The sequence below is a fragment of the Anopheles merus genome, chromosome 2L (genome assembly GCF_017562075.2).
Source record: "Anopheles merus strain MAF chromosome 2L, AmerM5.1, whole genome shotgun sequence".
Lineage (NCBI taxonomy): Eukaryota > Metazoa > Arthropoda > Insecta > Diptera > Culicidae > Anopheles > Anopheles merus.
In genome coordinates, this window is record NC_054083.1 from 26,773,124 (window position 1) to 26,801,028 (window position 27,905).

Here is a 27,905-nt window from a genome sequence, read left to right on the forward strand (position 1 = left end):
GTGTGATTAATCAACACTGTTGTTGGTTTTATTGTGTAAAATGCATATAGTGTCATGCGTTACTTGTGTTTGCCCTCGATTGGCAGAGAACATGAGGTGTGAGAGTGTAACAACGTTAAGGTTTGTGTTTAATTTGTACATGACCTGTGCCTCATACCGTTACTCTGTATTAAAGCTACTCTCTCGATCAGTTCTTCAAGTTAAATAACACTTTAGTTACAGTGGTTTAGTGGTTCATTAAGTGTAGCAATATGTTCTGTAGTTACATCCGCTTTTTTTTAAATACAATCTAGATCTAGGGAGCGGGGAACAAACCAGTGATCCTAACTACACCTTTACTTCTATAACCATCTACCCGTGTAGGTTAAATAAATGTTCAGTTTAGCTGGCTCAAATAGACCGCCATGTTTTTGCGCGTGTTAACACTAGTGGTGGGTCATACGATTCATTTCACGACTCGACCCGGAGTCGAGTGCGAGCCGATCGGAAACAATGCCTACCCATGGGTGCAGCGAGCTTGGTTCGACCCGAAGCTAAAATCGATGACATTCGATAATATTCCATGAGATGTCTGAATGAAAACCATTTATTTCACGACTAATATATACACGAAATATGTGGGTGCGTGAAAAATTTGGCATTTCATCGAATATCAGTTGGATAGATACATAAAGGCGTGTAATGTTTCAGCCACATTGAGTTTGGCTTCTTTATCACGCTTCACGGCGTGATATTATCTCGGTGTATCTCGACAATAATTTAACACTCGATCATTACATCAGGGTTCACTGTACACTTCATGCATACATTTAGGCGCTAGGGATGAATGTACCCGTTCATGAATTACCTCTGTTATCTCGTCAGCCTGACAACGCTTACCATTGCTTGCGCATTTTGAATACGCTTTAAAGCGCTCGTCATCATCACAGTGACGGTGCTGAAAGACGATGTTTCCAGATCAATCTTCCTGCCTGGCGGGCTGTGATTTCGTGTTGCCTTACTTCGGCAGCGCTCATACCGAAGTACTTTTGCTTCCAATCGAAACAACTGATACCGAAACCTGCAAACTCACCTATTAGCAGCAACCGTTAACTGATACCGAAACAGCTTAGTAACATCAGACTTACAAGCTCACACCTATTTTAGATTCACCGCACATCACACAATGAGGGTAAAGGGATAGAGTGGGAGAGGGGTGGGAATGCTCAACACACAAACACATGCAAACATAAACCGATCGCCGAATTCCACTTTACATCCACCGAAAAGTGTCGAATCACGCTGAAGGTCAAACCACTTGCTACTTGTTTGTGGTGCGTTGCTGTCACCCCTTCCGTTGGTTCTACGAAGTCATCGTTCAACTTCAATCCAACAAATTGGTTTATTACGCTACCCGTTTGTACTTACAATACTGGCATGTTTAGGTACAATTTTGATCACACTGTTTAGTTTCGCTTCTTTTTCGCATTCACCGTGGAAGCGTTCTTCTTAGAGCGTCCACCGCACAGCAACTTCGATAGTAAGTAGACGAACAGGATCGGCCCACCGACAATGGTGACCAACACATCGACCCCATGGTACTGCAGGAAGCCCAGCTCCTGGCCGGCCGACTTCAAGTGTTCCGCGCCCCCGTGCCGTATCACGTACTCCACCCAGAAGGCGGCCAGCTCCAGCGGTTCCTGAGGCTGATCGCGGTACCGGGCGGAGATGCTTTGCGCGACCGTCTTAAAGCTCGGCTCGCGCAAAATCCGATCGATTGCACGCGCCAACCGCTCCTCGGATATGTCCTGGTACGGCAGCAACAGCCCATAACCGGTCCGCTCCGCCTTGGCCATGTTTAGGAACTGGTCGCCGAACACGGGAATACCGATGACCGGCACGCCATGGTACAGCGACTCGGTCGTGCTAAGCAGTCCGCCGTGCGTTATGAACAGCCGCACGTTCGGATGAGCGAGCACGTCATCCTGGGGCCACCATGCCTTCACAATTACGTTAGCCGGCCGGTTCGGGAGCATTTCGTCCTCCCACTTCCACAGCACCGTTTGCTTCAGCCGGCTAAACACGCGCAGGATCGCTTCCCGCTTTTCCACCGGCAGCTGGCTGCTCTGGATGTTCGAACCCATCGAGAAGTATATGACACCATGCTCTGCCCCGTCCAACACCCGCTGGATGTCTTCCGGCAGTGGGTTCGGCTTGCGGTTCACGTGCATCCCACCGACCTCCACCATGTTGGGGACGTACGGCCGGGGGTAGCTGAGGCTAAAGTGATTGTTCAGCAGCACCAGCGACACGGCGTGGCGGCGCAGCTCCTCCAGCGGTGGTTTGGGATCGGGAAAGGCCGCCTCGTACATGGCGCTCTGCACCGGCAAATCCAGCACCTGGCCGAGGACCGTGTCCATCAGCGTCATCAGCGTGTTGCCGATGCGCTGCACAAACGACATCCGATCGGTGAAGCTCAGGAAGGGATGTGGCACGTACGACAAGGGCGACGGTGTTCCGACCATGTCGTTTGTCCAGCGCGACGCACCAAAGGTAGACAGCGCTACGCATGGTGCCTTGAAGTGGTGGGCAAAGCCTAGCGTTCAAAGGGAGAATGATGAGTATACATTGTTTCATGAGGGAGAATCACGCTGGTGTTACCTAGGTGAGCATCGTTAAGAAAGCTTTCCATAATGATCAGATCAAACTTTTCGTTCGACTTGATCAGCGTGTCCACGTTCGGGTGCATCAGCGTGTAGTTGGCAAGCATTTGTCCGAATTTGTACGTCATCGTAATACTTTCCCAAACGCTTTGATCGGCCATTTCGAACATGTTGGGCACTAGGTCTGGGAAGGAAATGGAATATTAGTATCAAAGTTTTTATTGAAATAAACTATTTGCATCTTGCCTACCCTTGACAAGCTCTGCCGATCCGCTCACATCGATATCACGATAATTCTTCAGTGGTTTCTTCTGCGGGAAAGGATTGATAACGGACACCTGCGTGGAAAAAAGAAATCAAACCCATCAGACAACGGTATATCTTTAATTCACGAGTCCAAAAGTCACCAGATAATGGGCGCTTACCTCATGCCCCCGCCGGGCCAGCTCTTTCATTAGCGCCGACCCGACAATATAGTGCGACCGGGCGGACGTTGGAAAGACGGCCAAAATCTTTGCCCCCTCGACAGGTGTCTTCGCGGCATAGAGCGCGGCTAGCAGCGCTACCGCCACCGCCGTCCACTTGAGCATCTTGGCTGCGTGTCAAGGTCGTAAACGAGTTGTAGTTCAAACACGACGCGCCACGCCGTGCGTTACACACTTCCGCCTCGGTGCGCGAGACGATAGAAAATGAACCCCCGGTGTCTGGTTTGCGTTTTTGGAGCCTATTTCTGTGTCAGCTTCTTCGGTCACGCTTATCTCATCGCTTCTATGGTGGATTGAAACTCTAGTACTAATACTATTCTAGCGCTGTTCGCTGGTGTGTGTGTGTGTGTGGTGGCGGGCCGGTACGGTGGTATTGAAATATGTGTTCCAAAATTTCAAACAAACCACCACTGTACGGTGGGTGATGAAGGTAGATCCAAACGAGTTTTTATTGGCTGGAGACGACCAGTGGTGTTCATCTTGTCTAGTGAACATTATCGCAGCAGATGAACACGCCAAAGAACGCAAGTATTTATTAATCAGATTTAGAAGTTGAAAGCAGAATTAGATAATAAAATATTTAAGTTGTTCTCCTTCACTTTTATTAATCGAAATCGTTCAATGGTAAATTATGAGCGTAGTCTTTGACTTTAACCGAATGCTTATGAATTGTCCTTCTCATTATCGATAGAGAGCAATCAGTAAAAAAAACACACAATCACCGTCATGCCTCAATGAACACTTACTGTTTACAGTTTACCTTCAATTTGTTTTCCTAACACTTTTACCACCCAGAATCGATAAGACCAGTGGCGGATTTAGGGTATCGGGGGCCCTAAGCGGTAAAAGAAGTTGAGGCCCCCTGTTGGTGTCGAGCGAGGGTGAGGGAGGGTATTACACTTGGCTTTGTTTTAAACTCAGCGTGATGGTTTGCTGCCCGGGGGGGGGGGGGGGGGGTGTTGTTCCCTGAACTACTCGGATAGGTTATTAATTTATTTATTAATCAATAATTTAATTTATTAATTTATTATTACTAATTATTTAACACCTAATCCCTGACTTATTCCCCTAACATCTGCCTTAATCTGGTGTCGCCAAAACTGCAAATTAGTAAAATATTCTCTTTAAATGTTGGTCTTTGAATTAAATCAAAGTGATAGGACCGTGTATTGAATTGCCTTGACATAGCTAGTAACGGCTCATTGTATCCATATAAGGTATGTCTGCTCTCACCAACAAGCAAGTTATGAGAGCGAAGAGGTCTCGATGGCACGTAGATGTTGCTATTCTAGAATAAAAAAAGGTCTAATTCGTTTTTAGACGAATACTTTAGCAACAAATACACACTGTTTTACCTTAAAACGGTGTTTGAGCTTCTATAGGCCAAGCAGAAGGCAACGCGAGCGATAATTTGGTATGGTTCTAAGTCCTCCGAATTGGTCGCCTTTTAAGGCAAGTCTTGTAAACTTCCGTTTTATTGCCTCTATTGTGTTAATCATCGTAGTACAATTCGGTAACCAAAGAATTGAGCAATATTCCATGCAAGAGCACACCAGTAAACAACGACTTAAGACATAAGACATCATTACATTCACGGAATTGTCGAAAGATTAAACCTAGCATCTTATATGCCTTGTTAACAGTGTTGTCAACGTGTAAATGGAAATTTAAACTAGAGTACAGTGTAAACTAGATCACAAACTTCCTGATGACGATCTAACACACTGCCTAACAACGAATAATTATACTTGATCTCTTTTTCAAGTCTAGGAAACGATATAATAAAAAAATATCAAGCGATAGCTCTAGATCATTTTTAAACACCAAGTATGAGTCTCTTCGTCCATGAGGGCACAGAAGTTTTCGATGAGGCTACTGTACACATTTTTGCATATGCTGGAATTACCATTCACGGGGCCCCTAAATTGACGGGGCCCCCCGCGGCCGCTCAGTCCGCGTACCGTTAAATCCGCCACTGGATAAGACATACTCATCCCGGCGCTCTAGCTGTGCCGTACGCTCGCGTCAAGTTCAATGGTGATTGAAAAATTCCGCAACAAAACGTGATCCTCACCATCTCTCTCTCTCTCTCTCTCTCTCTCTCTCTCTCTCTCTCTCTCTCTCTCTCTCTCTCTCTCTCTCTCTCTCTCTCTCTCTCTCTCTTGAACTGAAACGCTAGGGTATACAAACGCTTCGACAAGCCTCAGCCATACGCTCACACAAAACCCTCACCGTTGTTGATGCAGATGCTTACTATGGCTGATAAAAATAGGTGACGATCGTTACACATTTTGTTTGACCATGCCACTTTGCGAAGGTCGTCACCGGCTCGTCTCGGCTCGTAAAAAAGCTTCCTCATACACCACAGCAGTGTGAGTGCCCTGCACGAGTACACCGAAAGACCTTCCGTGGCATGGCCGTACGCCGCAGGGTGCAATAGTCTTGTTGGCACAAGTTTTGCTTACTAACGTGCATAATAAGCAAAGCGACCTGATACGGTTTGCCATCTTCCGACGCATGCGCAACCGGCACTGGTGCGTACTGAGCTTTGGTGCGCTATCACTCTGGTTGGTCGCGGTTGGTAGAACGTTTTATGTTCTCCTAATCTAACGTATGACAGAGAGTACGCTAGGGCAGAGAGAGAGAGTGAGAGAGAGATTTTGAATGAAATTCACAGATTACTCAGGTGCTCTGTGCTCGCTCCTTTATGCTCGTATGATAAGACTACACGCCGCGATGTGCGAAAGGGTTCCCATCCAAACCCAATCCTAGTAGGCAACTAGTCGGTACTAACAAACGGCACCGTTCGGTCGGGTGGGTGACTTGTGTCCTGTCCAATTCGGTTCAGTTTAAATTTTTTGTCACTCGAGTGATAACCCTTCAGCCGGTCAACCTTGACCGTCGCACAGTCATGGAGCACACACGGCTACTCTCGGCAGTGGTGCTTCTAGGTCTACTCCTGCTGGGAAGTACTCCACCATCGCAAGGGGCACGAATTCTCGGCATACTGCCGTCCGTCGGCCGTTCGCACTACATCATCGGTGCCGGGCTGATGAAGGCACTGCTGGACGCTGGCCACGAGGTGACCATCGTCAGTCCCTACCCGATGAAGGATGCACCGGCCGGTCTGCATCGGGACATTCTACTCCCAGACCTGGCGGCTGCCCACGGTGTCTCCGGGCCGGACCTGTTCCAGTACAAAAGTGCCCCGAACCTGATGGTCCTCTACCTGGTGTACAGTGAGATTGGCCCCCAAACGTCGGAAGCACTGCTGCAGCACCCAAAGATGGTGGAGCTAATGCAGTCCGGCGAGCGGTTTGACGCCGTCATCGTGGAATCGTTCGCCAGCGAGGTGCTGTACGGGCTGGCGGAACACTTCGGTGGACAGTTATTTGTGTTCTCGCCGTTCGGTGCGTCCATGTGGACGAACGAGCTGGTCGGTACGCCGTACCCGTACTCGTACATTCCGCACACCTTCCTGAGCTACACGAACGAGATGTCGTTCTGGCAGCGGTTCACGAACGCACTCGTAGGCCATGCGGACAAGCTGTACTACCGGTGCGTGTTTCTGCCCCAGCAGGAAGCGATGTACCGCCGGTTCTTCCCGAACGCGAAGCTCACCTTCCAGCAGACGCTCGAGAGCGTCCGGTTGGCGTTCGTGAATCAACACTTTACGCTGAGCTACCCCCATCCGTACGCGCCGAACATGGTCGAGATCGGCGGGATACAGATACAGCCGGCGAAGAAGCTGCCGGCGGACATACAGAAGTACATCGACGAGGCGCCGCACGGCGTGATCTACTTCTCGATGGGTTCGATGCTGAAGGGCCGCAACTTCCCGGAGGACAAGCGGGCCGCGTTCGTGAACGTGTTCCGGGGGCTGAAGGAGAACGTGATCTGGAAGTACGAGAACGACAGCCTGCCGGACAAGCCGCCGAACGTGCTGATTAAGGCGTGGATGCCGCAAAGCGACATTCTGGCCCATCCGAAGGTGAAGCTGTTCATCACGCACGGCGGTCTGCTCGGAACGACCGAGGGCCTGTACCACGGCAAGCCGATGGTTGGCATTCCGATTTACGGCGATCAGGAGCTCAATCTGGCCCGGGCCGAACAGGCCGGGTACGGTGTGAAGCTCGATTACGATACGCTCAGCGAGGAAACGATCGCGGTCGCCATTCGGACGGTGCTGGACGGTCCGGCGTACGGCGAGCGCGCCCGCCTCATCTCAGACCGTTACCGCGATCAACCGCTCGGTCCCGCCAAAGCTGCGGTCTACTGGGTGGAGTACGTACTGCGCCATAAGGGTGCCCCGCAGCTACAGTCCCCGTCCGTGCGGTTGTCCTTCGTCCAGTACAATCTGCTGGACGTGTACGCGGTTATGGGTGCGATCGCTTTATCAGTGCTAATTGGGACGGGGTTGATGCTGCGGGCAGTGGCGCGGCGGTTGGGAATTGTCAAACGAGCTCGCCCCGATAGTGGACAAAAGAAGCGGCAGTGAGGATGCGGGAGCGAAATGTTGCCAGTTGCTAAGCAGTCGAGCAAACCTAAGAAAAAAAAAGCCAAACCAAATTCGCCAATTCGGCAATGTGCCAAAGATGTTCATGGGGAAGTGGGCGGGTGAGGGGGGTAGGGCGGTATGGGGTAGAGGAAGTACAAATACAAAATCGGTACGATACCGTACCGATGGTGACATTCGAGCGAAGGCTAATGATGATAACGTTGAGTGATTGGGTTGGTCAGTGAGTTCAAACATCCAATTCTTCCACGTGCCGGCAAGGTGCTAAATGGAGCGCGGTACACAATGGCTAAGTGGGCAGTATGCATAAGATAACAACGGCAAGGGTGTGTGATATGTATTTACGGTCGAGACGGTGCGACATTGTTTACTCTTTGAGCTTGTGTGATTAAACAAAAATAAACGAATAAAAAGCTTGTATGTATAGTATTATACAATCAAATATTGCCAGAATGACACCACGTTTTAGTTATTTTTTGTTCAATGTTAAGTGCGTTACACTTCACTTACCCGTTATGTTTTATTTCTATTTTAAACCATTCATGTACAGCTGCATACTGTGCTCAAGCGATAATCCATCATTCGGTATCATTTCGTTGATGATTTATGACTAACAAATGATCCACAATTGATCAGCAACGTAACATTGTAAAAAGACTCGTTTCTCGTTCCGTGCTGTAACCCTGTCAGCAGGTGTCAGTCGTTCTCGCACGTGCGAATGAAACACCCGGACGCCATTCATGTGCGAAACTGGTCACACACACACACACACATGTATTGCATACATGTGACTATTGTTATTTGTTTATTTGACATTCATATTTTATCTTATTACAAAACATTTCTTCACGAATCTAAAACCTCAGATTTGTTTGACAAAAAAAAAGTGAAATTTAAACATTGTTTAGACTAGCGCCATCTATCCGCCAGTATGTGAAGCTCATTCAAAGCACTGTTTGAACACAGGGTGCGCCTGTAAAGATTCTAATGCTCCCAAAGTAGTGATGGGCAAAACGGTTCCGAAGCCGAAGCGGGTTCCGCACCAACGGATCCGTAACCAGCTCCGAACCAACGGCTACGGAGCCTGCTCCGAACCCACGGCTACGCACTCATGGCTCCGAAGTCGCCTCCGGAGCCGCGTGGTTATACAGATATTTCCTATTAAAATATGCCGCCTTGAAACGCAGCTATTCTATTTCACATAACATGTTGCTTAATATGTTATGCATGTTTTACAAATTATGAACAAAATCAAAACTATTTGCAGAAGTTTCGGATGCACTCACAGCTACGGAGTCGACTCCGCTGCCACGGCTTCAGAGCCGGCTTCGCACCCACGGCTCCGGAGCCGATTTTAACACAGTGGACCAAAAAAACCTTTTCAATCAGGCTTCAATCGAGAAAATTCGTAAATAGCCGAGTAAGTCATATTTAAAGTACTTTAAATTAAAAAAATATAAGTTTTGAGCATTGTTAAGCAAAACGAGGCAAACGAATGCTACACAATGTCATGCATGTCGATACTGCAATCCCATCGGGTGTTAGCTTCCACACTTACAAGAAGATATATTCATTTTTTTACGCTATGCCGTCTCTATTGAACCGTTAGTAAGGAGCCGTTGTTCCGATGCCGTTGATTCGCCGCCGGCTCCGAAGCCATTGGTGTGGAGCCGGCTCCGGAGCCATTGGAGCCAGCTCCGGAGCCATTGAAGCCGGCTCCGGAGCCGTTGGTCCGAAGCCGGCTACGGAGCCGTGGGTGCGCTCCAAAACGCCCATCACTATCCCAAAGATTAAAGATTAACCCCCCCCCCCTCCCTCTCCTCCATTGGCGGGGTGCAGGGGTTTAAAACCTTTTTGTTTTTGGGAAGTTAATGATTTATGGAATACAACTAGTGACGAATTATGATAACTATGTACAATAAAGGGTAAAAAAAACCTACATGATTCGTTCTGTACATTTTTGGAAAAAATATTGCTTCAGTCTCGTACAAAAAGTAAATTTTGACATCTTTAATTTAAACACAATGTCTAAGTTTCGAATCATTGTTTTATTGTTTGTAATACAATGTTTTCTTAAAATACGATTACAGTTCAAACCTAGCTGTTCTATAAAAAATATCAATCAACAATTTAATTCACAACTGTAGTCCCCAAACAAAAACCTACAAAAATAACACCAACTTTGTGGATCATGACTATTTACGACATTACGTAAAGAGAGCGTTTCGCAGACTACGTTATCAGTTTTATAAAAAAAAATATAATAAAAAATAAAAAACACACACACAAATACATAATGCTAGTTGAATTGTGTACATACTACAGTAGTCTTGATTATACCTCGGAGTAATAGTACCAACAACTGTAATAGGTTTAGGTCTGTATCACTCAAACCAGTTTAGCTAGTCTAGCATGTCCTGCGGAGGCTCGATCCATGCCTGGATTGTACTCCTGACCGGGAAATTATTAGTCATTAATGATTCAATCATAATTACTTGCAAACAGTGTTCTTATCTCTGTTAACACACCATGTTGTGAAGCCAACGGATGAATTATATAGCGTTAACAAGCACGCTACCGGAACCGGACCTTTAAGGTCACCCGCAAAAAAGGGGGCATTTAACACTCTAGGTGCTGCGGCGATCGATTTCGATCGTCGCTTATTTTCGCTTTCCTTATCTGTAGTTGGTCGCAGCAACGCTCAGTGTAACGTATAACGTAACGTTATTGGATCAGAAGAGAGAGACTGGTCGTAAGCCAACGTAACGCTCTCAGTACTCGAGGCAATCGAGACTTTATATACTTTGTATGACAGAGAGGAAAGATGTTTTCTTCCTTGTGCTTCACTAACGATTCTACACCGTAACGTATCTCTACATCGCATTACCGTTCACGGTATTTGCAGTGAAATATTTCTAAGGTGAATCTTCAAGAGACCGTCAGCTCAGAGAGATATTCATATTGAGGAAAACTGATGAAGGTGTTGCTATGAAGTATCTAAGCAACTACGGGAAAAACATGGCCTCCTTTGACCAATATTTTTATTAACAGTCATCCAAAAATTCATCTAAGAGAATTTCGGCTGCCAAATCGCTTATGCAGCTTAAAGGATATTCGCCTTAGGGAGATATTCATTTTGAAAAGATATAAAATGTATGGAATATAAAGGGACCGTCAAAACGTTCACCTTAAAGAAATAATTCACCTTGAAGTGACTACATCTTAGAGAGATTTCACTGTACATTATAAGGTGCATTAGGGTGCACAATAGAGGACCAGGCCTTTGGGGGATTGATGAACCATACATGAGAAACTTACCGTCGCCCATCCATGTTAAACAAACATTTAAGACCGGAAACTAAAAAAATACAATTTCCAAACTTTTCATATTTGTGAGAACAAAAATATTTTTTATTCATTAACGATTTTTTCTTCTTTACAAAGAAATAAAAAAGCAATACGGCAATGCCGTTCCTCCTGAATACAAACAATGAAGGATATATACGTACCTTGACAGCTTATTTATCGTAGAATGATCGAAATGATATTACAGTGGAGCGCTGTTTATCCGGGTACCTTTTATCCGCCTTTCCGTTTATCCGTGCTGTTGAGAAATGACGGTTCAATACAAAAGTGACATTGCGTTACGAGGAAGATATTTGAAAAAAGCGGGTATAAGAGCACATTGTCACAACAAAAATCACTATAATTCATGGCAAATTTTAAATATTCTCACAGGAAAAACATGAAGGTAATAAAAACTGGGTTATTTTTATCAAAAAAATAAGAAAATTATTCAAAACCAAATCAGGAATTGGTGATAACATATATCATTTGACTCATAATCCGTGTTATTCGCTTATCCGGGCGAGGTTCCGAGCAAGGTGTTTGGTTATTAGGAGGTGAAGTGCTTCAGAGCAAATTGACATTTCACGACTTGACATAACAACACTAGGGGCTCCGATATTAAAATCTGGAAGGGCCGGAGGGGGGGTATAGAAAATTGTATGCGATTTGACATAACAATACTCAATGATGGCGCCCGGCAAACGCGCTAATAATTCACCTCCTCAATAAATACACCTTGGTCCCGAGTCCCGAGAAGCCCGGATAAACGGCGCTCCTCTTCTCTTCTTATCCGGCACTACAACCGCTTTGCGGTCTTGGCCTGCCTCAGGAGTGTCCGAAACCGCTCACGGTCTCGCGCCTTCGTCTGCCAGTCCGTTATCCCGGCCTTAATGGCGGACGCCTCCACGCCATCTTGCCACCTCAGTTGGGGCCTACCACGCCTCCTCTGTCCTTGTGGACGGCTTAAAAAGACGGCGCTCCACTGTAATTAATTAACAGCTGTTACAATGGATTGGTTGGTACATTGCTTTATATTCGGAAAATAACACACTTTTGAAGCCAGTAAACTAAATTTTATTTAAATTTGATACACTCGTTGTTGAAAATCGTTGGTTTATTTTTTAAATCAATAAATTTGAGTTAAAATGCACTACAGCATGTAAAATCTAAAGAAATCAATTTAAACAAAAACTGTGAAAAATATGTCCAACGACTCCACCACAATCCCTGCACGTTTTCGTGCGTGCAGAGCCCTGGACCTGCAAACGAGCCCACACCGGTGGCACCAACACTAACGCAACCCTACCTGTGCCTACAATTTAGTGCGTATGTTACCTGGCCCCTATCGATGCAGCCACCTGGAGGGCACACACAGTACCACGGTAGAGCCCATTTCGTCCACACACCTAAGCGCGCAAAGGTCTGTCTGACCACGGAGTTGCGCTGTTGTTTGTTCTCTTCTTTCTTTCCCCTCTTTGCGTAAGTAGTGTAAATGACCCCGAGAGGGGTGCGTGGCTATTCTAACCCCTTCCATGTTGTTACACGATATTTCGGCGTTGGTGTATTAGAGCAGCAGCAGCAGTAGCAGCAAGTGCAGAGTGGCATTTATTTGGTGACGGTAGAATTAACAAGCAAAAGAAAAAAGCAAAAGCGCGAATGCGCAGCAGAATTCGTGGCCGTTCTGATCGTTAGCGTACAAGTGTTTTCCACGTTTCTCCATAAAATCGAATGCCTAGCAAATGCGAATTGATGTTCAGCGTGCAAAAGTGATCGATAGTGCTACTTCCGTGCCGGGTACTACCGGGATGTAAGGGGTTACGGTGCAAGGTGAAAAAGATCGTGTGTGCAAAAGATGTGCAAAAGGGCAAGTGCTAAAGGTGCGCGCGGTGATCGCGGCACCGTTGAGCATGTATGAGTGCGATTTTTCTTATGTCTGCAAATTATGTCGAGGGTTGGAGGCGTCTTCCCTGTGTGTGTGTGTGTGTGTGTGTGTGTTAGTGAGTGTGTGGTGATTTGTGAAATATTAAAAGAAATTTGATTACAAAATGTAACTCATAAGGTCGTTGGACGACCAAGGAACCAAGTGATCGTACGGGTCCATTTCTAAAAAAAACATCTAATTGTATGCGTGAGACAACATAAGCTAATAGCTGCTAGTGACACAGAACGAAAAGCCGGCGCCGTGTAAAAGAAAAATGTTCCACTGTTCCGATCGCAGCTCTCCTAATGAACGGGCAATACGTTGACATTTCAGCTTGTGGCTTCCGGACTGACAAAAGAAGAAAACAAAAATCCATTCTTTGGTCTTTTCCACCACCAGTCCAAAGTCTGGGCGAGTATTGAAAAAATTGGAAACATTTATTTCTATACGATTTACAAGCAAAATTTAAATAACAGCGAACATATGATGAGGCAACCATATGAAGCCCATAATTAAAGATAAATCATTTACTCGCCAGCTTTTCTATGTGCGAGTGAGTCACCTGCTCTGAAGTACCGTGAATCACTTCTATCTTAAGAGGTTTTCTTACTTTACATTGTACATATTATGTTTACACACAATAAAAAGAACCCCCATACCATTTGCCACGGACAAAGGCCATTTACCATACCATTTTTTCTGGGCCAGCATGCAAAATGTGCAATTTTGCTGGGGTTGGACAATGATTTTACATGATGAAAGTATTTTTTTTACTGCTATTATTATTTTATTGTTTTCTTTAACTTATTTAAATACTTATTTAAATTATTTATTTGCATACTTTTCTTCCTTACTTTATCTATCTTCTTCAATCAAACGGAATGTTTTTATCGATGGATTTAATTATTCTAAACTGGTTTTAGTTTAGAAATAAATCGTTTTGGTTTAGGAAAGTTTTTTTTTTTTCAATTCAATTGCTCAATTCAATTAAATTGGGCTTAACTATGAGTGTACAGTCTGTTCCCGAGTTACACGGTTCTCGACTTACGCGGATTCGGAGATACTCGGTTTTCTAAATTTGACAGATTAAATGTGAAAATCAGCACAATTTGCTGCAAGTTCGCTATAAATTGCATTTTTGCACGAATCATATCAAATAAATGATAAAGCGTATAAAAGTACTACATTAGATCAAAAACTCCGAGTAATCAATGGTATTTTAATAAAAAAAAACGTGAAATTCGACTTACGCGGATATTCGAGATACGCGGATTTGTCGGGAACGCAGAAACCGCGTAACTCCGCGGGAGCAGACTGTAGTACGTAAAGGAAACTCGGTCCATGTGGCGCTTAAATCCATGATGGATTTGTTGTGTTTAAAGGCAATACCACGTGACCATGGACCGGTATCAGTATTTTTACATACAATGTTGCACATTCAGCATCAGTATTAAATTGTGATTAACAAGCCTTTATCCGCATTGAATTACTTTCAATTGCTCGTCCTACTTATTTGACTTGCACTTCTTCCCATTCTCTTGCCGATCTCGTATACCCACCTTCCGTGTCATCCCTTCCCCTGGATTAGTTGTAGGCTTATTAGATTAGGGATTGGTACTTAATACTATAATTTGTATAGCTACTAGACCAAACAAATAAATAGAATGATTAATTTTAACATCTAATCAAAACACCTTATATTGGAGATGCCAGCACCGCCGTTTCACAGCTCGTGTGCGTGGAACTTCATGTAGCTAAAAAGACACAAACGGGTTTTTTTTACACCGGCTTAACTCCATAGCTTAGAGGCATAACTTTCAAAATCTAAAAACAGAATAATCACTTTCTTTGCTGCATTGGTTGGTTGGAATTAAGTAATAATAAAGAGTAACCATATTCAGCTCGCCCTGGCGCGCCCTGCATTAAAGTATTATCAGTGCACACCAGCGGATGTTAGGTACTCGCAGGTTAGATAAGCACGATGAAGGCTGTACAGGCAATTGGCCTGCCATTATCTACGGAATGGCAATATTTTTATTTGCTTTATCTATAACACCCAACAGTGGGACCAGCACGTTGCACGGAAATGTGTCAATAAAACAAAGTTTTTAATCTTCATCTATGTATTCTTCCTAGTGTTGCAGTAACACTATGATGAATTTGAGATGGAACTTCTTGATGAATAATTTTGCGCAGTTTGTCCCACAGCTGAGGCAAATTTTGTTTCAGATCAGCTCGCACCTAGTGGCTTAAAAACAGAAACGTAACATTCAATGACACAGTAATAATAAAAAAAAAACACTCTAATGCGCTAGATAGGAACCTTTTTGACCTGGATGTTGTTTCAACACACCTTCCTTGGCGGCTCTCGTTATCTTCTCCCATACAAGACAGCCCCCTAACGTCAACCGTACAAATTGTATGTGAGTAGTCATCGATGCTCGGAGCAGAAAAATATATATATCTGCTCACCTTCAAACCTGTCCCCAATACAAGCAGTACTTGACACTAACAACCGCTTCCGTCATGTCTGTAGCCATGCTATTGATATTTCTTCCCCTTTTCCCGCTGTCTAGCCGAATTGAACCAATCGTGTCTCCACTCGAAGCAATTTAGATCCTATCTGTTACCAACCACCAGCACAAGTGCACAAGTTCCGTTTGGGAGCGTATGGGACCAAATCGTGATAACATGCCAGTGGACAATGGTTTTGTTTTATTTCATTTGTATGGCCCGGTTACTTTTAACCAGTGATCAAATGAGCTTCTTATCGGTTGCGTTTCATCTTATCATTTTTCTCTATTGCTACTCAGTTTTGCAAACACTGCCAAGCAATCTAAGGGGCAGTCGTTTATCAGTAACGTCATGCGTCATAACACGGCGCAATACACGGGTTCAATCGATCGTGAACGAGTTTGTGTGTGTGTGTGTGTGCGTTTGTCATTATTTATGCTGCAAGCGACAAATGTTTCTATCCCTGAAGAGAAACGGAGCGGAAACATCTATAGTAACTTTAAAGATGTTCTGTTATGGTCAAAACCTACTACAGGAGTGTCCGAAACTGCTCACGGACGCCTCGTACGTCTTCGCTTTACAGCTTGTACTGCTTATCGTTGTATCGGCTCATCCATTCTCATTCCACACACACATACAGGGCCAAACATTCTTCCGAGCATGATTCCCTCGAACGTGGCCAAGACGGTTTCGTTATATTTGAACAGTGTCCACGTCTTAGAGGCGTATGTGAGTACCGATGAACTGCCTTCGCAGGTTGTAGAATGTCCAGTTGACAGCCATCATCCTTGCGCGTTACTTAGCCCCGAATTCTCCACCGTCGCATCCTGAGTGGCACTCTCTAGTACCAAGTGGAATAGGAGTTTCCTCAATATTTTCAAATATCTGTTTTATGGGTTTACCGTTTTACCCTGGCTATGGTGTCATTTCCTGCTTTGAAATGTATGAAAAGATGCTACTTTATATGTCTGCATTCGGCCATCTTCTCCAGGATCTGGCGCATGATAAGGATGTTATATTTACTACGAAAAATGCGTTCCCGAATGAATGTGTTTTACAAATAAAATAGACATCCCCTTATCTTAAAACCTTAGTCCAGTTCCTTCGTGTAGGACCTATCATCAAACCATTGAGCCTACCGAAACGGAAGGTTATATTTTCATCATCCTTTCCTTTTCGGTTTGTATTTTTTTCCCCCAACTCCAAGAGTGGCGGACAGCGATTAATCACTAGCCAACAGTTTGCCGGCAATCATTAAAACCGTAGCAGAACAATCTTCACCATTGAAGCGCGCTCCTATTGCATCCGGACCTATCTCTGCGCCACGCATACTTGACCCTCAATCTATCCGAAGGGAGAAGAGCTCCGTTTCAATTAACGCACATATTTGAAAGCCATGACAAATTATGATCTCCTCATCATCGTCAGTAATCTCATCACGGTGCCATTGCAGCCACTTTGAAATGCGATTATAAATCACTGGTGATCTACAACCCGTCCAGTAGACAATGATACAGTACCTATTGTTTTTGGGAACTTAGTTGAATTGTTTGACAACATCAACCGCTAACTGGAAGCTGGTAACCATTTTTTTAAATAACTAATAGGGCAAATTTCCCAATAGCGGTAAACATATGTTTTATTGAATTTAAAGTGTCATAAAGATACATTTGAGTAACGCATCCGCATCCACATCTTATTTTTATACACTACAACCCCCATTATCACTACCACCAATACAGCTACGCTTACTCTAACCCAAACACTGCAATATTTGTGTACGTTCCACCGAGGTCTTTTTACCGTGTCAATGTGCGGTCAGGCGGGTACCATGCCCACCCAACATTACAATAAATTTGCATTAAAAAGGTATTTTTTAATTATTCTGTACCTCTGGTGATGCTATGCGGAAACCTTGAGAATTACATAAATTCGGCCGACATTATGAGACATTTGTTTGGCTTGTTTTTTTTTTGTTTCCGGCCAAGCAAGTACGTTGTTTATCAATAAATAGAAGAGCATTTGCTTGTGTTGCCTTTTACTTTCACACCATTCCATTTGATTAGAATCAGCGTCTAATTGCATATAGTGTCGAGAGAGGGATTTGAAATCAAGCAATTCCTCCTGATTTGCTTGTTTGTTTAAAATTGAATTGTATCATTACAAGCTGCCAGGTTATTAATATGCCCAAGTGGAAGCTTTATTTTATAAACCAATTCGCTAAATAACCGTTCACTGCTCGATTGAAGAGTATAATTGTACTATTATGTAAACTAATGGCTAACCAGCAAGCTTCCGATTGCTTTACGATTCCACTGTTTACCGTTACTGGATGAATGGTGCAACACAACGTCCTTTCGGTAAACATTGATGTATATTTTCTATATAGAAATACAGCTTTTGGCTGCAGCTAAACTAGAAACTCTTGTCACTGCTATACCCTGCGCCTACAATGACTCAAACTCTTCCTACGAAGATCTTTGCTACTCTATTGCAAAAACTGATGCAACAAACATGTTGAAAGTGATCTCTCTTGAACATAGCATTTGGATAATAATAATTCGAACTAAAAGCCAACCTTCAGAATGGGATTGCATTTCAATGCACATAACTAATCTTACCACAAACTTGTCGCGCTCTGTGTACTCTGAGTTGAAGACAAAAAGAATATCAACCTGAAGGCTCGAATTAAAACGCCCACAGCCCACGGCTACGCGGAGTGGGTGGATCTTTTGTGCACCCCCATTTTATGTCCAAAACGTTCTCCTCTCCCACAACACAATCATTGAGCGTCAGGGACACTAGCGCTCGGAATCTCTCACCCAAAACTACACCCCCCATTGTGCTCAGTTTGGGGTTTGGGGCAAATTTGGTAAAAAAAATTGATTTTGTTTTTGTAGCGTCTAGTTTTTCCTCACCAATTTAAATTGCATTATTTGCTGAATTTTGCAATAATTACCGGTTTTGCATTCGAACATAATGCGAAACGCCTTGTAGCTAAATGGATGCTGCCAACAGCGCAGCGTGCTCGCGGGGTCGTACGACACAGTGCACAGTGTGCCGTCGTTGCTAGGTTACGCTCTGAACGGCTCCGAACACGTGTCGACATTGGACCATTTGGGCGATCGAACTCGTTTGGCGATCTCTTACCGCAGCCCTGCGTGCACCGTTCGCCCCGGCCAGTGCATTCGCATTAGTTCCGCGATCGATTGCATAAAATTGAGTCTGTGGTTGGCTGCATTCAGCTCGTGCAGCAGAAAACATGACAAACAGTAATCCATTAATGTGATCGAACCCCCAACGACTGCATCGGTCTGTTAAGCAAAACGGGTAGTTTACACACATTTTGGGGTCGGAAAAAATGCGCGCCACAAAAACCCCGCCATTTCTAGTGCCTCTTACCCCCGACCATGAGTGTGTGTGTGTGTGTGTACAGGTGAAAATCGCCGAAGCGTTTAAAATGAACTGAATGATTCTATCTTTGGGAGGAAAGTGAAACTTCTTCAAAGTGGGCTTTTCCCTTTTTCAACATCAAGTGCCGCTTCTTGAAAACAGCCCTGCTCGAACAGGCCAAGCCAGCAAATTTCGTTCGCAACCACCATTCAAATCATAGATTAGCATTTGTTTTCATTGCGTCGTTTGTAATTACAGGGTTTTACAAGTCAGAATCGAATGTCAGCAAAACAATTTCAGAAGCTCAAGATGCAGTTTAGCTGTCAAAAGTTGTTGTTTCACCGCATCGATGCTATTTTTAATAGCGCAATTTGATTTTTAAATCGCTAAAGTTGGTTTTTACAGGCCTTTCGCATCGTTTTGCAAATTAAATCACGTACTTTGATATTATTTGTATACAAATCATTTATTTAGTGCGTTTATAGCTTTATATTTATGAACTATTACGTATTTATTGTGAAAAATAATATTTTCTGGGCAAAAAGCTACGAGCACTTGCGTATGTAAACATGTACGATATTTATGTAGCCTTTTGCACAGAAAATCGCATTTTTTTTCCATAAACACGTAATATTTCATAAATATAATGCTTAAACGCATAACAGCATTGATCTCAATCATATAATCTCAAAACATATGTCTGAATTTGCAAAGCGATGCGAAAGGCCTCTAAAAAACAACTTGAGCGATTTAAAAATCAAATTGCGCTTGTGAAAAATAGCATCGGTGCAGTGAAACAACAACTTTTGACAGCTAAACTGAATCTTGTGCTTCTGAAATTGTTTTGCTGACATTCGATTCTGACTTGTAAAACCCTGTAACATTTTTCACTACACTTCCATTTTCAGTTATCATCGCGGTGCTCCACATAGGGGTAGCGTCGGTACGGAAAAAAGACTCAATCAGCTCATTCAATCTCTTAACGAGAGTGCAGTGGAAACGTGTGTGCTCAGAGGAATTACAAAAAAGCAAAGGGTGGAGAACTCCGCCACTTGTGGTGTGTATGTGTGAGAGAGTGTGTGGTGTAAGCTTCCGCAAACGAAGTGTGTTGAGTTGGGAGTGTGGGTGCGCGGAAAAGCGGCAATGTTGAAGAGTGGTGGTTTTTAGTAAAACCCTCATCCAACCAACTCCAAACCAAAACCGGAAGAAACTCGCGCTCGCGCAAGACGATCACAGTCCGTGCCCGATCTCACACCGCATTTCAATGAGAGCGGAAACGGTAGCTCCATAAAGCGGAAACAATGTCGTCGGATAGGATACATCGGTAAGTAATGGGGGGGTTATGCAAGGGGGTAAAATGGGATGGAAACAGGAGGACAGTAGAATTAGCTAACATCTAACGACCCATACCCTTTGCTGCGAGATGCAGATTTGCTTTGCTTGAACCCGACCCATTGCACTTGCACTCAGGCACTCTGGAGGAAAACAACAAAAAAGAACTCCACCCAACACAATCGCTCACACGCTCGTGTCGTGTCGCATGGTAACAAAGCCGGGAGGAAACTATAATGGGGTTTTCTTCTCCGGTAAGGAAGTTTTGTTTGCTCCCCTGATAGAGATAATGCGATCATCCAATAAAAAAAAAGAACTGTTAGAGTTTTGCGGTGCATTGCAATATGCAGACTTCTGGCGCGAACTCTGCGCACCGGAAATGACGGCCGCTGGAGACAATCGTACGATTATCAGCCCCACTACCAGCCATAGTGGCGCTATAGATTGATTATTACACGTTGTGGCTTGAAGCTTGAACGCAACAACACACCCATCGGATTTTGCATTAGTATACGCTGATGTGATGATGTCATTTGAGAGTGCGCGCGTATGCGTCGCAGCAGTTGGTAAACCCATTCGTTTAATAATTTGATAAATTGGACACGTCTGCACAATTCTGAATGGGAATATGTAGGTAAAGACGGATTCATCTTCTTTTGTTATAGTTGAATGCCTACGTCTTCTTCAGTACCACGCAGCCGGATAGATAAGTCCCGTCTTTGCTATGGGGGTACGGTCCCCATTCCAGGCTCGAATCCACGACCGGCATGTTATTAAATCGTTCGAGTTGACAACTGTACTACGGGACCGCCCCATTCCATGTCTATTACGTTCATACTTTGTTATTTTTCTGTAAAATATTCTACTAGGCGAATGCTCTTGGGACACACTGTTAGGTTAGCATTAAAATAATATATTTTTTTTCGGCTAGCTATAGACCTAAGAGAGATAATTTCTTTCCATCAACATTCCTTGAAAAGTCCATGCGTACATGCAAAATTAAATGCATGACCTTGCGGACGAAGACATGCGTGTAGGCATGGTTTTAAAAATAATTTTTCGATTTTTATCAATTCCTCCTCAGTTTTGGCGAGGGAAATGGTGCTGTTCTGCATCCAGAAAAGTTCAATGGGACACAGCTGGGAACTAGAATGCGATCGCCGCTTGATCGCTTGAAATAATCGCTTTGAGTTTTGACGTCAATGCCTGCAGCTCCGAAACCAGCGGACGCGATTTGTGCTTCCCTGACGTGTATGTTCATGTGTCCCGGGGGTACTACTGTTTCACTGCAGCGATGTAACGGCTTTACCGGCTCGGTCTTCATTTTCAGCTTCCATTGAAATCTCAAATCGCTCAGGATTGTTGGAACCCATTCGGAACTGGGACTTTCTTTCGATAGTCGAATAGTTGTCAAATAGTGGCAAGATGTTGTAGATGCCGGAACAGGCTAGTACGACGAAATTGCTTGCTTTTACTTTTTTATCCATCATGGGACCTGATCGGGAATGAAAGTTTGAAGTTAGAGTTCGAAAAATCAACACTTTTTGTCCTTTTAATGAATGCATAACGTTAATGAGTAAGGCTGACAGTATGGAAAATGATTGCTTTACATTTCTAGAACCTAAGTTGAGCGCTGATATAAACTTGATCTTTTTTTTTTACTTAATTTGTTCCCCCCTTTACAGTGCTGCCAAGGACGGCCTGCTAGATGTGCTGCGCGAAGCGACCCGCTCGGAAGCGAACGCGAAGGATGTGGACGGCATGACGCCGGTACTGTGGGCCGCCTTCGAAGGACATTTCGATGCGCTTAAGCTACTAGTCGCCCGCGGGTAAGTTTTGATAGATAGGCAGTCTATCGTCCCTCGCTCGGAGTTCATGTGACAAATATGTTCTTCTTCCCCAAAAACAAAAAAACAGCGGCGACCCGGACAAGGCGGACCAGTTCGGCAATACGGCACTGCACCTGGCCGCGGCCAAGGGTCACATGCAGTGCGTCGACTTCCTAGTACAGTTCGGCGTCAATCTGTACGCGCTCGATATCGATCACCACAGTGCGCAGGATCTGGCCGCGATCAACAACCGGGACAAGATTTTACGCTATCTGGATGCGGCCGCCGCCACCCTGGAAGCTACCGACAGGTAAGGAGGCTCCGCTAGACCGACACTACAAGAGGACACTGCTTTTGAGCTTCAGCGGTTTTTGGTTGTCTCCTTGCGCACAGGAAAAAAGCACACGAGTACCGGGAGCAGGCGAAGAAGAAGAGCGAAAAACGGGCCCGCGAGTTTGCCAGCCGGCAGCAGAAGCTCGACCGGGAGCAGGACACTACGATAAGGATACGCCCGCACCGACCATCGAACATGCTGCAGGCGCTAAAGCACAAGCTGTGGTCGGGCAGTCAGGGCAATCTGGCGCAGGGTCAGCCGCGGATAGTGAACGACTCGCCGGGGCTGCAGCAGCCATCGCAGCCACCGCCGCCAGTGTCGACCACCAAGTTTAGCGCCCTGGTCGGCGGGACGGTACTGCGGGGTGGTGGGGCGGTGAAAAAGCGAGCCGACGCTATGAAGATTCGCCAGCAGATGGAAAATGGAGGTAAGGGTGACACAAAACACAAACGCGATTCACCGAGAGCATCCGTTGTAAGTTTCATTTTTTGCCTTTTTCTGGATCTCACAATTAGATTTCAAAATAGGAGAAATGGAAGCGAACGGAAAACGAAGTGTCCGTTCGATTCAGGGGCTGCGGCGGGATTCAGAGGTCCTGTACGTTGGGACGTACAGCTCGAACGATGATTCGAACGCATCGGAACGGCGTGGCAAGCTGAAGGACGTGTTCGACGTGGAACCGTCCCCGCACAATGGGCGTGAAAATGACGACGCCGACGAGGACAGTGGCAGTGGGGCGAGCGGAAAGTTTGGCACTATGTCGCGGTCGATCAGTCAACCGGATTTTCTCGCCAGTGCCGCTGCCGCCGCCAGCAACGACGATGGCGTGACGGAGGATGTGCTACTGCAGCGGCCGTCCGGACTGTTTAGCAGGCCCTCATTTGGCAATTTGGCGTTTCCGTACGTAGGACAGAGTTTTTATTTATTATTTTTACCATTCCTCACGAATATTCTTCTCTCTTATAATTAAAAAAAATAGAAGATCCGTTTCGAACGTCCTTGCCCAGCTGGGCAGCGAGCAAACGTCCAGCGCATCATCCGACGGTTCGGTCAAGGCGAAACCTGCCTCGAAGGGAGCGATCAAACCCCGATCCCAGCTGGTCATTTCCGACTCGGACTCGGAGGTGGAAAGCTCCGACAACGAGGAGAACGATTCGCTCGCTATACTGCGCTTCCTGGCCGCGTTCAAGCTGGAGGATTACTATCCAATGTAAGCGTTGCCATCGTTTCGCCCATCGCCCATCGTGACGAACCAGTTACCCATTAACCGAGTGTTGCCTATTGCCTATTTACAGCTTTCAAAAGAACGAAATCGATATGGAAACGCTGATGATGCTTACGGAGACGGATGTAAAATCGCTGGGTCTGCCGCTCGGACCGTACCGGCGCCTCTGCAACGCGATCCAGGAGCGCAGGGAAGCGCTGGCCACCCCAGGCACTATCAGTGATAGCCGTTTGTAGTAGACCCAGATCGTGGGGGACGGGCGGACGGATCCCCCACCCGTTCAATTACTGGGGTCTGTAAAGTGTACAGCAACATTTAAGCTACATTTTAATGCAGTGTACTAAGCATACATGTTACATGGTTTATGCTGATGGAAGTAAATTATTTGGAATTTTACGAAAAATAAGAACATTCTTGCACATTATTTTTTTAATTAACATTCGGTAATTTATTCGATATAAAAACTGACCTCCGTCGCTTATCATCAGTGATGATGGATGGAGATTGGAAGGTAGAGGCTTTTAGAGCAGATTGCTGCGGATGAAGCTGTGAACTCCCTAGCTGTCAAATGAAGAGTTGTTTAAGTACACTTGACGGACGGTCCTGTAGTAATTTACGAACTGGAAGTAGCGGCCATTCGAATACTCTGTGGATTCACCTTCTGCAGCGGGATTCCAATCACATAATTTGTAATTACGCATCCAATACTTTTATAGCGTTCATCTTACACACATTTTTCTACCGCAAATATTTGATACTGCTAAAGCTGCCATTTTAACAGCGGTCGATTGACTTTGTCTTCGATCAGCTCAAAAGGCCAACATACGCTAGAGCTTAGCTTAAGGGTGGGGCAGAAAATACAGTAGATTATTACGGTATTTCAGTCTCGATAGTAACAGCACAGTGTTCTGTACTGAGTTGCATCTGTTGAGGTTGTTTGTTTTGCGCTTCTAGACTTGGAACGTTTGAGCTATTCAATTGGAGAGAGCTACAGTCACTTTCAGCCTGGTCGTTCTTTTCATTCGCGCTTATACATTTTGAAGCAGCTGCTTTAATTTTATTGCCGATATCCTTAGCCATTTTCGTATCAATACCATTAGGATGATCCCATTCCAAGTACACTTTGTTGATTTTGATCTTGCAGGAAATTGGTGTGTCGTTGATTCTCTCTCCCTCTCTCATGTTGTTAATTATTTGTTCGAAATCATTCGACAATCTGCGGTCGACCACAAACAAGGCATTTTTTGGAAACGTTTTGCAGTTAAGCACCGTTTTTAATCTGATCACGTTGTTGTTAAAGGCAAGTAAGGAGATGACGATCACGAGCGGGATGTCACTTTCCTGTCGTATGTCCGACAGCCGTTCGTCATTCTTCAAGTTGAATATATCCATCAATACCAGCCCGTCGTCAGGTTTGATTTCCCGAAGTTGTTTTTCATCGTGGTCGTGGTAAACTATAGCCTTTACCTTTACAGGCAGCAAAGGGTGTTTTTTGAACCAGCTTATCATCTTGACGTTCTAAAAAGAAAAACATTGAAAAGCAAAAAAAAAATAGGTAACCTCAAATATGGTACATAGGGAGGATGAATCGCCTAATTGAAAACTGCATTTACGAGACCCAGTCTCGTATTTTATCCACTTGGTATCTACGTCTCAAAACAGCTCAACAGCTAGTTCGGGTCAGGCCAGGGTTACGTGCTTCCGACGCAGCCAATTCCGACGTAGCGCACAAAAACACTGTCCCCGTGGACTTGTGGTTTTCTTTGCTCTTTGCTCGTGATAGCTGGTGAATCGGAGAACCGATACATGATGTCGCTCATGCAAAAGGTTCTCCTACAACTCCTCCAACCTAACCAATAAGAGCGCGCTCTGCCAACTATCGAACAAGATATCGGACTCGAGAAGCGTATCACATTTGTTTGTTTTTTTATGCCATTAATCCACTATATTCATCACAAAACAATAAGATCACATTGCTGCAAATGTGCTCACCTTTTTACTCTTACCGTTTCAAACACGAGCTTGCAAGAGACTGGGGACGAACTGTTCTCTTTTGCCCCCGTTTGAAATATATTTCTTGAGCGGGGAGCTTGTCTCATCCCATAGTGTTTGACGTTTTGTCAAACGGTGCTGTGGCATAGTGTGCGATTGATCGGTCACAAATATTGCAAAAAATAAAGTTTGTCTACATTTTGAAAAGAAACGATAGCTCCTATGTTTTGCAACGGCGAATGATAAAAAAAATCATATATCGGTGATGAAATTGTTGTTGGTTGTAAAATAAAAAATAAAGAATTAAAGTAAAATAAAGAAAAACTATAAATGATGACAGAATGTACTTCGAGAATAGACTGTACAGCTCAGCAAGCTCGTGGTCCATTCTTCTCCTCAAAACTCCGCGCTCGATCACCACGCCATAGAAGGTCCGGAGGGTGCGTCGCTCAAATCTCCATCCTCCGCTTGAACGATCCAAGACTCGTGTCCATCAGTGGCGGATTAAGGGTATCGGGGGCCCTAGGCGGAAAGACGAGCTGAGGCTCCCTGTAAATGGTAAATGTTGTTGTGGCCGGGGGGGGGGGGGGAGGGATAGCGGCACTAAACTTGCTGTTGGTAGATTGAAATGCCATCGGAGATCCCTTCGATCATCAGTCACAGCCACTAAAATTTTTGCTGACGAGGGGAGGGGGGGGTGCAAATGATTCGCCAGCCTTGGGGCCCCAACGGCCATCCTTCCGGGGGCCCTTGTCGCTAGTACTCTGTCCATACGGTATACTATAGAATGACGATCTTCGGGGCCTCTAAATCGATGGGGCCCTAGGCGACCGCCTAGTCCGCCTACCGTTAGATCCGCCACTGGTGTCCATAGATGATCACCGGGCGAATTAATGTGCGATATATCACACAATTCGTGCGATCTCGAAGTCTTCTGGATCTCAGTTGCTGATTTAGTTATTCGAAGTAACAACCGTCCCGAGATAGCAGAAATCCTTTACTACCTCGAGATTACCGCCGTCAACTAATACACTGCTCCCAAACAGGTACTTCGTTTTCGTTGCATTGATTCTCAATTCAATTCTTAATACAGTAGGTGACCGCTAACTGGATGTGTTTTAACTGGAGTGCCTTTTTACCTGGAGGTTCGCTAACTGGAGTAATTCTCAGTTAACGAACACTTAAACGTCAAAACATGAAACATCTGGAATCTCACTAAGAGAAATTTGTCGCAAATGTGCATTTTTCAAACAAATTTAGGGTCTTTTGCCTACGTTTGATATTAATTTATGTTATTACACGAATTACTATACTTTATATCAACATAAATGAAAAAAAAAAGTTTGGTATGTTTATTCCAGTCAACGTCAATCAAAACAATCAATCCATAGAAACGTCACTGCAGTTATCGAACATTGTTCGTTAACTGGAGCTTGTTTACCTCTCAGTTAGCGGTCACCTACTGTACTTCGCTTTTGAGTCGGGTGTACACCACACACACACACACCCTCGCTGTTATCCTGCCGATGATGTCGATGTCATCCGCCAAGCCAAGAAATTGGAGAGACCGATAGAGGATCGTGCCACGGATGTCGTTGTCTAGCCCCGCGCTTTCAATGACACCTTCCAGGACTATGTTGAACAGCGGAGTGGCCTCTAAGAGCCGAATCAACTTCCAAGGAAAGTCGTACCGTTGCATGATGTTCCATAGCTCATGTGGTGTCGTAGGTCAGCATGAAGTCGATGAACAGGTGGAGCATAGGGATCTGACGCTATCGGCACTTCTGCCGGATCTGCCGCAGAGTGAAAGTTTGGTCGGTGGTGGTTTTGCCTCCCACAAACCCAGCTTGGTAGCTGCCGACAAAATGTATAGCAAGGGGCAAAAATCTGCGAAACAGGATCAGGGACAGGTTCTTGTAGGCGGCAGTGGGGGCTGTGATGGCTCGAAAGTTCAAGCAATCCAGCCTGTCACCCTTTTTTGTAGACTGGGTGAATGACACCTAGATCCTGTTCTGTTTCCTGTTTCCTGACACCGGCACAATGCGGTTTTAAGGGACAAACCCACTCCGTGCCTCCTTCAATCTCCTGTAGAATAAGCGGGTGTCCCCAGACTGAGAAAGCTGCTCCAGCAGCTGTTCATCAGACTCTTCAAAACGACGCTGCTTGCCCTGGAAGAGCACGATTAGCTGTTTCCTCAGTTATCTGTAGTTCTCCACGTTCTGACGAGTTTCACTCCGTAGCATGCGGGCGCGCGCTACATTCTTCTCGGATGGTGCTCGTCTGCACTCTTCGTCGAACTATTCCTTTTTCTATCTACGTGGTAAGCGGCAGATCTTGTGTTTGGATGCAGTGCTGATGGCTTGTTCCACCATAC

General features: G+C 45.1%; 4 protein-coding genes across 10 annotated transcripts in view; 2 read left to right on the top strand and 2 right to left on the bottom strand.

The window, feature by feature from the left end:
• LOC121593338 (Usher syndrome type-1G protein homolog) lies at window positions 1-23,945 on the top strand. Of its 5 annotated transcripts, none has more exons than XM_041915596.1 (9): window positions 12,330-12,470; window positions 12,560-12,609; window positions 19,728-20,143; window positions 21,837-21,980; window positions 22,069-22,290; window positions 22,374-22,741; window positions 22,830-23,214; window positions 23,294-23,524; window positions 23,610-23,945. In XM_041915596.1, exons 3-9 carry the CDS (start codon window positions 20,121-20,123, stop codon window positions 23,773-23,775), a joined length of 1,539 nt encoding a protein of 512 aa, XP_041771530.1. In that variant the 5' UTR covers window positions 12,330-12,470; window positions 12,560-12,609; window positions 19,728-20,120; the 3' UTR covers window positions 23,776-23,945. The 5 variants fall into 5 exon arrangements, with proteins under 5 accessions (XP_041771533.1, XP_041771530.1, XP_041771531.1 ...); XM_041915597.1 differs by having other exon boundaries at window positions 12,565-12,609; XM_041915599.1 differs by lacking the exons at window positions 12,330-12,470; window positions 12,560-12,609 and adding an exon at window positions 1-120.
• LOC121593337 (UDP-glycosyltransferase UGT5-like) lies at window positions 1,363-3,349 on the bottom strand. Its single transcript, XM_041915594.1, has 4 exons — window positions 3,068-3,349; window positions 2,893-2,980; window positions 2,641-2,826; window positions 1,363-2,575 (listed from the first exon to the last, which is right to left on the bottom strand). Exons 1-4 carry the CDS (start codon window positions 3,230-3,232, stop codon window positions 1,446-1,448), a joined length of 1,569 nt encoding a protein of 522 aa, XP_041771528.1. The 5' UTR covers window positions 3,233-3,349; the 3' UTR covers window positions 1,363-1,445.
• On the top strand, window positions 5,876-8,061 carry LOC121593336 (UDP-glycosyltransferase UGT5-like). Its single transcript, XM_041915593.1, has one exon. It carries the CDS (start codon window positions 6,039-6,041, stop codon window positions 7,623-7,625), a length of 1,587 nt encoding a protein of 528 aa, XP_041771527.1. The 5' UTR covers window positions 5,876-6,038; the 3' UTR covers window positions 7,626-8,061.
• The window catches only part of LOC121593339, a 21,277-nt gene continuing 4,495 nt past the window's right edge, over window positions 11,124-27,905 (bottom strand). The window contains exon 6 of one of the 3 annotated variants that reach the window (XM_041915603.1): window positions 11,124-11,247. The gene's annotated coding sequence lies outside the window, so the exon portion shown is untranslated. Of the gene's footprint in view, window positions 11,248-20,650; window positions 21,647-23,968; window positions 25,058-27,905 lie in introns of those variants that run through there. The other 2 variants (XM_041915602.1, XM_041915600.1) reach the window with 2 other exon arrangements.

What these genes read in the sequence shown, in the direction of transcription:
- LOC121593338 (XM_041915599.1), top strand. Translation starts at nt 20,121, where the DNA reads ATGTCGTCGGATAGGATACATCG. An exon ending in TCGTCGGATAGGATACATCG is followed by an intron (nt 20,144 to 21,836) that starts GTAAGTAATGGG and finishes CCCCCTTTACAG; the next exon opens with TGCTGCCAAGGACGGCCTGC. An exon ending in AAGCTACTAGTCGCCCGCGG is followed by an intron (nt 21,981 to 22,068) that starts GTAAGTTTTGAT and finishes ACAAAAAAACAG; the next exon opens with CGGCGACCCGGACAAGGCGG.
- LOC121593337 (XM_041915594.1), bottom strand. Translation starts at nt 3,232, where the DNA reads ATGCTCAAGTGGACGGCGGTGGCGGTAGCGCTGCTAGCCGCGCTCTAT. An exon ending in TGGCCCGGCGGGGGCATGAG is followed by an intron (nt 2,981 to 3,067) that starts GTAAGCGCCCAT and finishes TTTTCCACGCAG; the next exon opens with GTGTCCGTTATCAATCCTTT. An exon ending in TCTTAACGATGCTCACCTAG is followed by an intron (nt 2,576 to 2,640) that starts GTAACACCAGCG and finishes TTTGAACGCTAG; the next exon opens with GCTTTGCCCACCACTTCAAG.
- LOC121593336 (XM_041915593.1), top strand. Translation starts at nt 6,039, where the DNA reads ATGGAGCACACACGGCTACTCTCGGCAGTGGTGCTTCTAGGTCTACTC.